Source organism: Arvicola amphibius, chromosome 12 (genome assembly GCF_903992535.2).
Source record: "Arvicola amphibius chromosome 12, mArvAmp1.2, whole genome shotgun sequence".
Classification (NCBI taxonomy): Eukaryota; Metazoa; Chordata; class Mammalia; order Rodentia; family Cricetidae; genus Arvicola; species Arvicola amphibius.
In genome coordinates this window covers 29,165,128-29,180,368 of record NC_052058.2, presented here as the reverse complement: position 1 = coordinate 29,180,368, position 15,241 = coordinate 29,165,128, and the positions used below count along the sequence as shown (strand labels likewise).

The window sequence follows — 15,241 nt, the reverse complement described above, 5'->3', positions numbered from 1 at the left end:
AACTTCTGGCAACTGTTCCTGAATAGTCAAAATCCCTAATATTTCCCAGTTGTGGCTTAGAATGTGAATTTACACAGTGCTCATGATGGAGGAATGTCAAGATGAAGAACTGACATGTTTCAGTTATGATATGGAGGAATTAGGACTCTTAGCAAATACTCAGATTTGAAAAGTTTTACATTTGTCTATGAGTGATTTAAATGTTTCTAGTGATGAGTACTTCAATAAATTTAAAACATTTTGTTATAAGTTAACTCAGGTCACTTATTTTTTCTATTTCGGTTTGATAACATATTTTTTTTTCTTTTTTAACATTTTAGTAACAAGTCCAAAATTTTGGAAAAGCGCCTGCGATATTTGAATGACCACTTCACATACAACTTATATTGCAACATTTGCCGTTCGCTGTTCGAGAAGGACAAGCTACTCTTCTCCTTTCTGTTATGTGCCAATCTTCTTCTGTACGTGACTTGGATTTTCATATTTTATTTACTTTAAAAGCTTGCCTTGCAATATAATCTACAAAACAACTTATTAGAGAATAGGATAATGCCTTGGTTGATTTAATTCAGGATCTCCCTCATAACAATAGTTTCCTAATAGTGTTGATATTCTGGTGTTTATTTTTAATACTTAATGTTTATATATCACATAAATGTCCATAAAATATGACACAGAATTAAGTCAGCTCTTACAAAGGCAAACTTGGAAACAGAATGGTCCCATCATCCCTGAACCGCTGTGCGCCTCACCCCCATCCGCCCTTTGAGGGCGACTGCTCTTCTCTTCTCCAATCTTGCAGTTTAGTTTTGCTTTTATATAAACGGTATCCAAAAGTAGGCATTCTGTCTGCTTTTGTCCCTCGGCCTCATCTAAATAACAGTGCCGCAAACTCTGCTGTGTGAAGATCTTGATGCTCTAGTGCACACACTTTGGTTTGGAAGAGATCTAGAAAGAAACGTAAATTATTTGCCTACCCTAGTTTGTATCCTGTGAGCAGTCAAGTTGCTGTCGTTCTAGGTCTGCACCAAATCCTGTATTGTTCTCTTCACATCAGGGCCCTCAGTGGCCGGATGGTGGCCTTGAACTCATAATCTTCTTGCCTCAGCCCCCCACGTGCTGGTTTATAAGTATGGTCATCTATTGTCATTTTCGAAATATGTCTCAGTATGTGATAAGCACTATTCCTTTGTGGTTTCAATTTATATCTCTGTGATGATGAATGATGTCAAGCTCACGTGCGCGCGCGCGCACACACACACACACACATGCACACACACGTAGGGACTTTAGAAATCTTTATCACAAAAAAAGAAAAAGAAAAAAAAAAGTTGGCCGGGCGGTGGTGGCGCACGCCTTTAATCCCAGCACTCGGGAGGCAGAGGCAGGCGGATCTCTGAGTTCGAGGCCAGCCTGGTCTACAAGAGCTAGCTCCAGGACAGGCTCTAGAAATAGAAACTACAGGGAAACCCTGTCTCGAAAAACCAAAAAGAAAAAAAAAAAAGAAGAAGAAGAAGAAATCTTTATCACTTTCCATTGTTCCTATTGGATTTTTGTTGTTTTCTAACTGACTTATATGAGTCCTTTATATAATGTAGATCCAAACCCACCAACAATGTGTGACTGTCGCTCACTATCTAGAATGCCATTTCATTCTCTTAATTAACACAAATTCTTAATTTTAATGATGTCTGGTCTGTGGCCTGTGCTTAGTGAGAACACTTTGCCCTCAGTCCACTGATGTAAAGATATTCATAATTATCTTTAAACTTCATTATTTTCCTTTTACATTTAGATCTAAGCCAGACGTAACAGATCTGTGGGTTTAATCTAAAATAGATGTCAAACTTTAGCTTATAGCTATCCACTCATTAAAGTCAGGTGTTATTCTATAGGTCCGCCTTTGTATATTGCTCATTTTCCTAAAGCCATCTCAAACAAGGATGGAAAGAAAAAAAAAACTATGTTTACTTGAGATCAGGATGTGTGTGCCCTTGAATTTAACTTGAATTTATTGGTACTCCTTTCTTATCTTTGAGCACAGTGAATTCATAAAACCACCTCAAAATTTCATTTACAAAAGAAATTGATTTAACATAAGAAAAATGAATATGACTCGGGAGGTGGGTCGCGGAGGCAGTATGGGGACCTAAATCTGAATTTCTGGTAACCACGGAGAGGTAGCACGAAAGCATCTGTAATCCCCATCTGTGGGACAGGAGGTGGAGACAGGAGGACACCCTCAGAGCTCGCGGGCCAGTTAGCCTGGCATAAAAAGCAGCAAACAAACAGAGCCTATCTCAAACAGGTTAGACAGCAAAGAGCAACACCCCAGGTCATCCTCAGACAGCTACACATGTGTTATGGCAAATGTGCCTATACTCACATATGTGAATGCAGTGAGTACACACACACTCACACATACACACCCAGAGAGAGAGAGAGAGAGTGAGAGAGTTAAAAAATAAAACAATTTAGGTTATATTTTTGGACTTCAATTATATATTGCTTAATCTTTAATCCTTGTCATAAATTATGTGCTTTTAACAGTATCCGATGAAAACACAGAACTATTGTATCCATTAGAGATACCTAAGCACCCGCCTCTCTAGAAATGTGCCGTGTACGGGGGGGGGGGGGGGGGGGGGAGGGGGGGGAGGGAGTGCTATTACTTTCTGTGAAGTAAATGTGTTCTCTCTGTCCCCTGCTACCTGAATTACAGTGTGTACAATCTCTTATTTCTGTCAGCAGTGGTGGGGCAGAGCCATCACCCCACCCTAGCACCAGCAGACTGAGTAGTCAAGGACCTCAGTGAGGTAAAGCTGGGTCAATGATCCTTGGCTTCACCACAGGAAACAGTTTCAGGATGGGCCAGCATCAGAGTTGAGTGTGCTAGAAGATGCCTTGAACATAGATTTTAAACACAGGGGTTAATTGAAAGTGGGCCACTAAGGAAAGCAATAAGACATCCACAGGTGTGGCTCTGGGCTTCCCAAGAGAGTTGCAATTCTGCATCTTTACAGTAGCCAGATACACTGGTTTTGTTGCATTCTGAAGTTACATCTCAGAGGGCTTTGTTTTCAGTAAATGAGAACATAGTTCCTAGTGTGCCTTAGATGGGATTACAACTGATACAGTAAAATCCTAGGTCACAAGGGTCACAGAGGAAGTTAAGATGTTTCTACTCTACTCAAAGACTAAGCAGACTTGTGTGAGATTCCCAGACTCCTTTCTGACAGGCTGCCAGCAGACGCCTTTCTCCTGCCCAGTCCCCTAAGTTTCCTGTGCCTTTTTATTCTTCCTTATCTTTGGAAGTGTCTTTGTTAACTTTGCTCCACCCCGACATTCATTTCTGTAGCATAGGTAAAGATTCAGCTTTACCTGAGCACAGGTCCCTAAGCAGCAGAAGTACAGCCACTAGCAGCAGTGCGTGACGGGGTCCACTGACAAGCCCTCCTTAACTCTGCCTCCCTGTCTGAACAACACTGCCAGGCTTTAGCTTTTACCACCTCTGCTCTGCATCTGGGGCATGTCACTGGGAAGACAGCGGAGCAACCATAAGCCACCTTCTCTGCCTCTTAGTGGCTACGTTCTGCGCGGTGTATTGAGTTCCCACAGCAACTGTTGTCTCATTAGTTGTGAGGCTAAGTACAGTCTGAGCTACTCCATCCAGGCTTGGACACAGACGCTGCTATAATCCCATTTGAAGATCAACCGTTTACAACAGTTTACAATTGTTTGGGAACACAGGGCCAAGAAAGAGATTGAATACCAGGAACTGATGTTTCTTTTAACTGGAGGAGTGAGTCTTAAGAGTGCTGAAAAAAATCCTGCTCCAGAATGGCTACAGGATAAAAGCTGGGAGGAGATTTGTAGAGCCAGTGAACTTCCCATCTTCCAAGGACTCAGGTAACTGTGTACATTTGATTACTTAATGTTGAATGGTAATACTAAATTTATAACTTAATTTTTTTTCCATGATTCTTTCTAGTTTATTGGTTAGTAGAAAAGACAGGCTCTTCACATAATGTAACACTTCACATAAATGTAAGGAAGTTTTAGGACAGAAGCAAGGTCTCCTTCAGCTCTGTCATCTAGCCCGATAGACCAATGAAAGAAACAAGTAACCGTGGCCAAGTAACTGGGAAAGGAAACACAGGGGTCCAATCATTCCTTCAAGCCCATATTTTGTGTACTAGCATGAGGTTTAGGTCTACAGAGGAAGGCTTAGAACAAGAAATGTGTGTAATTAATTACCCTAGTAACACCGAGAAAAGGTCAAAAGATGGGTCTCTGAGTGTGACAAAGGATCCTGGCCTCAGGTTGGCTTTAACCCAGGAGTTAGGGTGTATAAGCTCACAAACACACACAACTTCCACTGAGTCCATAGCTCCAGGTTCTTGTCTTGTAAACTTGAAAAACGAAATTCCCGAACCCCAGAAGGGTGAGCTTTAGACATGTTAGAATAGATCCTAATATAAAACTTACTAAGAGGCTGGAGAGTTGCTCAGTGGTTAAGAGCATTGCCTGCTCTTCCAAAGGTCCTGAGTTCAGTTCCCAGCAACCACATGGTGGCTCACAACCATCTGTAATGAGGTCTGGTGCCCTCTTCTGGCCTGCAGACATACACACAGACAGAATATTGTATACAAAACAAACAAACAAACAAACAAACTTACTATGAGGAAGGCAGAGCTCCTGACAGCAGGAACAGATTCCAGGGATCAAGTCGCTATTGGTGTCCAGCCTAGGAGGGTTTTGTCAGGCTTATGCAGACATAAGGCTGGGGTGAGACGTGGAGAGGAGAAATGTCCAGTCAGTCCACCAAGATGCCTCTCATTTTCAGTGGTACCCTCACAAACGGTTTCCAGGCAAGAGTGTTCATCTAGAAAAGAAACAAGGTAAAAAATCAAAGTAGGCATCAAGCCCGCCCTGCTTTTTCTGATGTTTCTAGCCTCTGGCCTGAACAGAATCACAGATATTTCCAGCTGCTGGCCAAGTACAGGAACTAAGGTCTCTGTCCTAAACTACCTGACCAATTTCTGTCTCCTGTTCTCATCACTGGCAAGGGTGTATCTTCTTGATCATTGCTCCACGCCTGCAAAGGACCCAGAGAAATCTTTATATTTTTTTCTTTTATTTTTTTTAGAAAAAGAAAAAAAAACATTTACCCCCATTTTACACACTAATCCCAGCTCCCACTCCCTTCCCTCCTCCCACTCCCTTCACATACTTCTCCACTCCACCCCATCTACTCCCTGGAGAGGGTAAGGCACATTGCCCTGGGGAAGGTCCAAGGCCCTCACCACTACCTCCAGGCTGAGCAAGGTATCCATCCTAAGAGAATAGGTTCCAAAAAAATCTGTCTAATCAGTAGGGATAAGTCCTGGCGCCACTGCCAGTGGCCCCACAGTATGCCATACAACTATCACCCATATACAGAGGGACCAGTTTAGACGTATGCTAGTTCCTTCCCTGTCTGGCTGGAGTCAGTGATCTCCCATCAGCTCAGGTAAGCTGTTTCAATTGGTGACCCCATCATGGTCTTCACTTCCTTGCCTAGAGTCGCACTCCTCCCTCTCTTCAGCTGAACTTTGGGAGCCCAGCCCAGTGCTCAGCTGCAGGTCTCTGTCTCTGTCTCTGTTTCTATCACTTGCTGATGAAGGCTCTAAGGTGACATTTAAGATAGTCATCAATCTGACTACAGGACAATGCCAGTTCGGGCACCCTCTCTTCCATTGCTTAGGGTCTTATCTGGGGGTCATCCTTGTAAATTCCTGGGAATCTCTCCAGTGCCAGGTTTCTTGCCAGCCCCATAATGGCTCAATCAAAATATCTCTTTCCTTGCTCTCATCTCTATCCTTCCTCCATCTCGACTCTCCCTTTCCCTGGAGTTCTCTCCCCAGCTCCTCCTCTTCCCCTTCCACCCTCCCTTCTCCCCCTGATGTTGGAGGCTGCTTGTTCGTTCCCAACTGCCCAGACCTGAAATAATTATACAGAAACTATGTTATTTAAAACACTGCTTGGCCAATACTTTAGCATATTGCTAGCTAGCTCGTATACCTTAAATTAACCTATTTTTATTATTTTATACTTTACCACGAGGCTCGTGGTTTACCAGTAAAGTTCCTAGGCATCTGTATCCTTTGGTGTCTCTCTGACTCCACCTACTCTATATCTTTTCCAGCCTGGCTACATTCTGTTAAGCCATTGGCTGAAAGCAGCTTCTTTATTAACCAATGGCAATAAAACATATTCATAGCATACATATGGGACTCCCACATCAACTCCCCTTTTCTGTCTAAATAAAAGGAAGCTTTTAACTTTAACTACATACAACAAAACAGTTATCAAGCAAGAATTATAGTTACAATATTTATATCTAACCTTTATCATACGTAAGAAAAACTATAATTATCTATTCTTCAACTCCAACAAAGACTCCAGAAGGATATAATATTACCTATACATATACTATATAATACTTATTATATAATTATATATCTATTATATAATTATATATATATATACTTAAATAGTATGTATAATATAAAAGTAAACAAGAAGTACATTGAAAGCAACTTCCAAAACTCTAGGATTGACAGAGACATCTCACTGCCTGGACAGCCACCCAAAGTTCTTCTGTAACATTGTGGCATCCATTTTCAGCTTACAGGCCCATAGTATCCAGCAGACTTTTCCATGAAGCAGGAAATTTGAAAGACAGTTCCACCTATATTGGCAGTTTGTCATTCACTTTCTTCTGTGTCCTGCAGAATGTCTAGGAGACTTTTTCATGAAGCAGGAACCCTGAAGGACTGTCTCACTATTAGGCAAGTTCAGCAGTCATCTCTCTGTGGGTCCTGCATGTCCAGTTCATACAGCATAGCATCAGGCAGTCCAGGCAAGAGCAGTTTCTTGCTCAAATTACTAACGAACTCCACGAGGAGCCTCTTCAATTCCCATTATCCTCTTAAAGTAGATTGGTGCTGCCAGGAGCAGATGTGTCTCACTGTTATGAAAAGTCCTAAGTTCTTAAAACATTTTAAATGCCATATTCCATAGGTCTTTGAAAGGTTTAAAGATTATCTATCTAACTGAAATACATCTCTATATATCTAGAAAACCTAACTAACATGACTCAAGCTTGATTATTATTGGTGATTATCTATTAACCTATATTTCTTAACTATACATTACATTTTTAAGTGAGCTGCACAAACACAATGCCTTAATCAAGAGCAGAAATATATATATATATATATATATATATATATATATATATAACAAAATTGTACAATGAAATGTCTCTCTGTACTTAACTCCTTCACAGTCAAAACATTCAACACAATAATATACATAACCCAGACTCTCTGTGTATATTCCATCTTTATGTGGCTTATTTTTCTTTACTCCTTTTATCTATGACTGTCTGTACTCTGACTCTTTAAAGACTTTTTTATAGCCATTTACTTCCTTTTATAACTGTCTATATTCTTTTTCTTCTCTCTCCCAAGACTACATACATTTATCCAAAACTTTGACCCATTTAGAGGTCTTTTTTTATCCAAATCTGTCTTTATTGCGTATCTGTAATTATTTTCTGACCAGGAGCACTTTTAAAATGGTAAGCAGCTTGGTTGCAGTGGCTCTGGATGCTGGCTCTGCCACTCATTGCCTTTTAATATGGTGGAGGTACTATTACCAGCCGCTCTGGGACCACCAGGTAAGGGCCACACTTAGCACTTTAACTCTGAGAAGGAGCATGCAACACATAAACCCTTTTTATCTGAGTAATAACTAAATCTGCCTTGCAGGGCACTGCACAGCCTGGAAGTATCTCTGTGTATGGTGGCGGGAATCCACCACGCTCTCCTGCCTGTGCACTCCTAGCAGACTCCATCCGGCCTACCCAGGCATTGTCTCAACTACTTTCTCCCGACTCCAAGTGGGCACAAAAGCATCCAGGCCCAAAGTGGGTGGAGGGCATCAGCCCCAAATGTTTCAGACCATGATGACATTTCTTTTTTGGCAGTCATTGATGACACTGGAAAAACCCACTTCTGGCTTTTTAAATTTTTCTTCTAATCACTCTCCACGTCTTTTTACACGATGCTCTCCTTTGTGAAGCTGTTACAACTTCTATGTCCAGGGAGCAAGGAAAAGTGGCATTTATTTTCAGGATTGAGATGACGCCATGCTACATCTGTCAGAGAGGAGCTCACAACTGGGTGATGCCGCACACCGCGCCCCGGTCTGCGCTCTATGCGCTAGAACCCAGTTCACGAGCTTCGGGCAAGGGACTGTAGGTTGAGGAATACACGCGCAGAGACAGACTGACACACAGACTTTCCAACACTGGTACCAAAAAGCCCCTCTTTAATAGCACCATGGAGGCTTAAATACACTGCAGTCAATGGCCAACAGGTGAAAATCCTATCCTCTGATCCCCGAGGTAAAGCACAGCTTTTAGTAACTTCAATTAGAAGCTCTAGACAGGGAAGAGCAGCTGAAGGCCAGGACTCATTAGTCCCAACAGGTGAGGTCACTGAAGTCAAAGAGTCCTGCAGGCTGTAGGAGAACCATGTCATAACTCTCCCTAGAACTGCACCGCCTGAATCTGGCTTCTTCTCTCACATCTCCTCCTCTGCCAGAAGTGTTTATTTACCTGTTCCTACATAGAATGCATTCCCTGCCTCCCCTCAAGAACAACTCCTGAATCCCAGCACTTGGAAGACAGAGGCAGGCAGAGATTCGAGGCCAGCCTGGTCTACAGAGTGAGTTCCAGGACAGCCAGGGCTACACAGAGAAACCCTGTCATGAAAAAAAACCAAACAACAAAAAAGAGTAACTCCTGTAGTCTAGTGATTTTAACATGGTCCCCTTACTGTCTTATTTCTTCCCTTGCTCGATTATCTCCTAAAATATTTCTCAATGAAGCAATGGTTTTCCGCTAGGGAGCATTTCTGTGAGCACACAAATGAGTGGCGGGAGATCTACGACAGCAAAGAGCCACACAATGTGAAACTCCCAGAACCAATGGACAAGACGCTGAATGAATTGCAGAAAATAATAATTCTTCGGTGTTTAAGGCCTGATAAGGTAAAAGACAAGTCTGAGATTCAGATAAACTGCAGTTTGCGGCATGCCAGTCTTAAAGACAACAGCCTTGTGATGCATGATGACGCCATGGTCCGTGATGGCCTCTTAACCACCAAACACCGTGTAACCAGAATCCGAGGTTTGCTCCGTGACTGGTAGTGAAAATCTAGAAACAGCAATAAGCTAATGAATTTACTTACAATTTTAGCCAGAGTGGGAAGAAGAAGGAGGGAAATTCCTCCATTTCTCTGGGTCTTGCTTATAGAACATGTGGTAAGAGGATTGCGAGGAGCTTCAGGCTAGCCTGGGCTATGGGGTGAGACCTAGCTTCAAAAATCCTAAATAAAAATAATAAAAATTTAAATGTAGAAAAAAATCATGTGGAGCTGGGCCAGAAAGGGAAATGTTTTTGAATACTACGCAGTGTCTATGTAAGCTAAGCGTCAAAAAGTTTCAAAGTTGTATACGTTTATGAAGCTAAAAAAAAAAAAAACTATAGTAAACTAAGGGTAGTTTCCTCGTGCAGAATGAGAAACTCTGCTGAACTGACCTGGTAAGAGTCTTGCTTTGCTTTGCATCTGGGAACACCTATCTGTGCCTCGCAATTGGCTCTCGGTGGCAAGGGAGTTAGTCCCACCCCTTGTGGGGTTCTGTTTTGCTGTCCATGCCTTGAAGGCTGAACTTAGTGTGCAGAGCACTGAGCTCACCCCTAGAACACACAGTACTGCTGATTTGTTAGGGATAGACGAGGGAACTCTTGGTGTTGGAAATCCATATCGTGTTTTGATGTGTATCTTCGGGACTCAAAGCACTGCACGGGCAGATATTATAAGGTCAGCCAATTTCTACAAAGTGGGTTGAACTAAACTGAATTAGAGCATGTCACGTGGGGCTTTCCAGTCTGATTGAGTTTAAGGAAGTGGGTCATGAGATGGTGTCGCTGGTAAGTGTGCAGGGAGCCTGGGAGACAGACCTGAGACCCAGAGAAACGCTGAGATTGCTGCTCAGATCCAAAGGCAGTCTGAGAAGACATCTTCCCCCTGCTGTTTTGTCCTGTAACCTGCTCCGCTGATTGGATGAGATCAGCCCACATTGCTTTATAGAGGGAAACCAGCTTTACTTAGTCTACTGATCTAAATATTAGTCTCAGCAACAAAGTGTAGACTACTGTTTGACCAAATATTTGGGTTTCATGGCCTTAAAAAGACATCTTTTGTTTGTTTATATGGCAGTACGAGAGGCAATATATTAGATCTAAGTATGGTTATAATTTATATGTGTCTTATAATGGTTATAAGAATATAAAATAACACACTATAATAAAGACATAAAAAGTACAGCTGCTGAGAAGCTAATTTCACTCTCAACAGCCCAAAGACAAATGGCAAGGTAGCCTAATATATTTGCTTATGTTTGTTTCCTTCCTTTCGAGAGTTATTTATTCTATGAGTGTGAATGTTTTATCTGCATGTATGTATACCATGTGATGCCAAGTGCCCACAGAGGTCAGAAGAGTGCATTGGATCACTTGGACTGGTATTAAACAACCGTGAGCCACCATGTGGTCCTGGGAACCAAGCCCAGGTCCTCTGCCAAACAAAAAGTGCTCTAAACCACCGAGCTGTCACACCCCACCCCTGCTCCTAACTACCAAGCTGTCACACCCCACTCCTGCTCCTAACCACTGAGCTGTCACACTCCACCCCTGCTGTTAACCACCAAGCTGTCACATCTCCAGCCTTGCTTATTCTTATTCTGAGACATTTTGCTATGGAACCCCAGCAGGTATCAGACTGTTCCCCTGCCTCGGGCTTACCTGCTGGGCTAGCTTTGCTTTGGAGATCACCTGGAAACTCAAGTTCTCTTGCTCATCTAGAAAATCTCTTTATCAGCAAGACTGGAGCTTTCTCATGAACACTACACGTTACAGAAGGAAATAAGATATTGAAGGAAACTTCCTTGTAAAAAATATGATCTGGAAATAATTTCTAGATTATTTCCAAACCCTACCAAACCCTAGAAGTCTGAGTTTGACTTCTAGGACCTACAGAGTGGAAGGAGAGAACCAGTTCCACAAGTTATCCTTTGACTTACACATCACATACAAAAAAATAAATAAATGTAATAAAATAAATTGAACAATAATAATATTTTATTCTTTTGTCTTTCTACCTAAAACAGTCACATGTGATGTTATCTACAAGAAATGCTGAGGAATACATGGGGTTCTAGGACCTAAAGGGGGCAGAAATCACAGTTTGCAGTTTGTCATGCTAAATGAACGAATCTTATTTTTTAAATAATTTATTTAAATTTATTTCATGCTCATTGGTGTGAACTGCCATGTGGGTTCTGGGAATTAAACTCTGGTCCTCTGAAAGAGCAGCCAGTACTCTTAACCACTGAGCCATCTCTCCAGCCCCGGGATTTTATTTCTTAAGTATCTTTTAAAATTTTGTGTGTGTGTGTGTGTGTGTGTGTGTGTGTGTGTGTGTGTGTGCGTGTCCACAGAGGCCAGAAGAGGATAGAGTTCCCTGGGAGCTGGAGTTACAGAGGGTTGTGAGTGACAGATGAGGATGTTGGAAGCAGAACTCAGGTCCTCTGAAGGAGAATCAAACACTCTTAACTGCTGAGCCATCTCTCCAGAGACATGTTTCCTTATATTTAAGACCTGCTTGTATTTCTTTTTCTGTAAAAAAAAAAAAAAAAAAAAAAAAAAAAAAAAAAAAAAAAAAAAAATCTCCTTTGTCCATTTTTTCTTTGGAATGTTTTTCTTGTCCTATCAGTTTACAGATTACTTTTTACATATTAAGGAAATTAATGATTTTCTACAATGCATTGTATGCCTTTTGGAAATTATGCTCTCTCGGGGACATCTGAGTATCACCTCAGTGTCCCCTCAGGGTCCAGAAGAAGACTCCCAGCAAGCCCGGGACTTAGAGCTGAGGGTGAAGTGAACTCTCCACTATGTGCTGTCCTGCACCAGTCTCTCTGCTCCTCTGCTGCTGCTCTCCACTATCCTGTAAAGTTTCCCGTTTATGTACGCACATGAGTCATATTTGGGACTTTCAAAGATAAAGGGACATCCAAATATGATCTATATAAAAGACTCCTCTCCTGACTACATGCCCTGCCAAATGGAAGATAGTTGCCAAGGGGTGGCTTCTGATGTATCTCAGGGAATGAAGTCGAGATTAGACTGTGGGGACCAGGGTTATTGACTGCGTGACTGAGTTTCCCACTGGAGGTCCCACGGCGGGGGGAATGACCCAGTACATGGGAAAGAGTTGTGCCCCCTTGTCCATACTCCGCTGAAACTTGCAGCAAGGGAGAGTGCTTATGGCTTCACCAGAGATCCACTGTGAGAATCAGCCAATATGCAAAAGGCGGTGGGCCCACTGCCTTGCGAACTGGGTTTGCCTCCATCAGAACACACTGGTTCTGGTGGGTCGGCCTTCTCCCTGGTGGGCTGCAATCTCACTGCCCGTGATCCCTGCAGACCGCACCTACGCTCTAGCATTTGTTTGTTTTCCAGTAAATCTGTGGTATGCAATAAAACTTCCTCAAAAGCCTGTATCTTCTCTATTCCCAGATAACCCCAGCTATAACAAATTATGTAACCGACAAACTAGGGAAAAAATTTGTAGAACCGCCACCATTTGATTTGACGAAGAGTTACTTGGATTCGAACTGCACCATTCCCTTGATTTTCGTGCTGTCTCCAGGAGCAGATCCTATGGCCAGTAAGTATATGTGCTGCAACACACAATTTATTGTCAGTGTATGTTTTGCCTGAATGTGTATATATATATATATATATATATATATATATATATATATATATATATATATATATATATATAAATGTATATATATTTATATGAATGCACTGTGTGTCCAGCATATATTGTATGCTTTTAATTTATAATTTAAAAAACATTTTGTTCAGTATGCATTTGTTATATGATTGTAAATCTCTTAACAAATCTGGTGCTTAGGGAAAGATAACCAGGATTTTCCATGATAAAACACACATGCACAGGAACTGTAAACTCGAATAGGGCAAAAATGGTGTCATTTATTTCTGCCCTCATAGGTCTGCTGAAGTTTGCAAATGATAAATCTATGTCCGGAAATAAGTTCCAAGCTATTTCACTGGGACAAGGACAAGGACCAGTTGCAGCAAAAATGATTACAGCTGCCATAGAAGAAGGAACTTGGGTTTGTCTACAAAACTGTCACCTTGCTGTTTCCTGGATGCCCACACTGGAAAAAATATGTGAAGATTTTTCAGCTGAAATCTGCAATTCATCTTTTAGGCTTTGGCTCACAAGCTATCCGTCTCCAAAGGTATGTTTCCTGTAATAGAGCCCAGTGCGTTTACTTAGCTGTTGTGCTGTTCTTCTTAATTAGGTTTTAAACTATTAGAGATTTTGAAATATTCTGCTTAAGTTTTAAATATTTTTTGAAAATTTTTTATATATTTTGAAATATTCTGCTTAAGCTTTAAAACTCTCAGAAATTTTGAAATATTCTGCTTCTCTACTCATTTTTTAATCCAGTGATGTTTGCAATTTTAGGGCTCAAGACGGTCATCTTTCATAATACTTCATTTGTTTTATCTTAGTTCCCAGTAACAATTCTACAGAACGGAGTAAAAATGACCAATGAACCTCCCACGGGTCTTCGGCTAAATCTCCTCCAATCATATCTCTCTGATCCAATTTCCGATCCTCAGTTTTTCAAGGGATGCCAGGGCAAAGAACCGGTAATGTCCAGCTTCCAGCACTCTCCAGTTGTGTTCTTATAGTAATTAAATATGCTAATATAATGTTTTTACTTAGCGTGTTTTTAAACTGGGTATATTTTCTAATGTAGCATGAATTGTTTTATATGATTCGTCTTTCTGCTTCTGGCACAGTGGACACTGAAATAAATAGTTTTGAGTGGCTGTAGTTTAGTCTGCAAACTAAAGCCCAAGTGTGTTTTATATTATATAACTTAACCATTCTTTCAACAAATACGTGTGCTGAGCACATTCCAAAGTACCAGATATAGAGCAAAGAAAACACAGATGTCGAGAAATACGCCTTTGAAGAACATGTATTCTAGCGATAACGGTTTCAAATACTTTGTTTTCCATCGCATGACTGAAACTCACATTCAGACTCATGGTTCACGCCCGTCACGTCAGTACTCGGGAGGCTAATGCAGGATGATTGCTACGAGTCGGAGGCCAGCCTGGATGACATAAGCAGTTCTAGGCTAGCCTGGGCTACAGAATGAAACCAGTGTTGCTGGGAAAACTGATGCCCACATGTAGAACGAAACTAGATCCCACCTCCCACCCTGCACAAAAACCAACTCCAAATGAACCAAGACCTGAAACTCTGAGAATTCTGGAGAAAAAAAAAGTAGGGAAAAACACTGTAAGATATGGACACAGGCAAGAATTTTCTAAATAGGATTCCAGGAACTCAGGAAATAATGCCAGAAATCGACAAACGAGACATCATGAAACTAAAAACCTTATGCATAGCAAAGGAAACAGTTAATCGATTGAAGAGTCAGCCTAGAGGGTTGGAGAATATATATCCAGCTCTATATCTGACAGAAAATGAATATCTAGGACATACAAAGAACTTTTAAAACTCAACAAGAAATTAGTCAACTCAGTCTGTAAATGGGCTAATGAGATGAACAGTCTCAAAGGATGAAATAAAACATTCAATAAACATATGAAAAATGTTCAACCTCACTAGCTATCAGAGAAATACAAATTAAAATTAGATTAAGAGTTCCTCAGTGCTGGAGAGATGGCTCAGCGGTTAAGAGCACTGCTGTTCTTCCAGAGGACCCGGGTTCGATTCCCAGCAGCCACATGGCGGCTCACAACTGTCTGTAACTCCTATTCCAGGGGATCTGACACCATCACACAGAGATACATGCATTCAAAACACCAATACATGTAAAATAAAAATAGATTATAGTTAGAATGGCAGACATTAAGAAAACAAACAAGAGGCTTTAGAGACTGCTCAGTCACCCACCTAGGGTGTCTCACAACCATCTGTAACACCAACTCCAGGGGATCCAAAGCCCTTTTCCGGCCTCCATGGGCAGTGCATGCACATGGTGC

General features: G+C 41.5%; 1 protein-coding gene across 1 annotated transcript in view; it reads left to right on the top strand.

Annotated features, from left to right (window-relative positions):
• Dnah12 (dynein axonemal heavy chain 12) overlaps nt 1–15,241 on the top strand; it is a 165,966-nt gene that overhangs the window by 130,098 nt on the left and 20,627 nt on the right. Inside the window, exons 59-64 of the mRNA XM_038349317.1 lie at nt 321–461; nt 3,751–3,909; nt 8,958–9,102; nt 12,695–12,845; nt 13,199–13,452; nt 13,730–13,870. Coding sequence (XP_038205245.1) covers nt 321–461; nt 3,751–3,909; nt 8,958–9,102; nt 12,695–12,845; nt 13,199–13,452; nt 13,730–13,870 — 991 coding nt within the window. The remainder of the gene's footprint in view (nt 1–320; nt 462–3,750; nt 3,910–8,957; nt 9,103–12,694; nt 12,846–13,198; nt 13,453–13,729; nt 13,871–15,241) is intronic.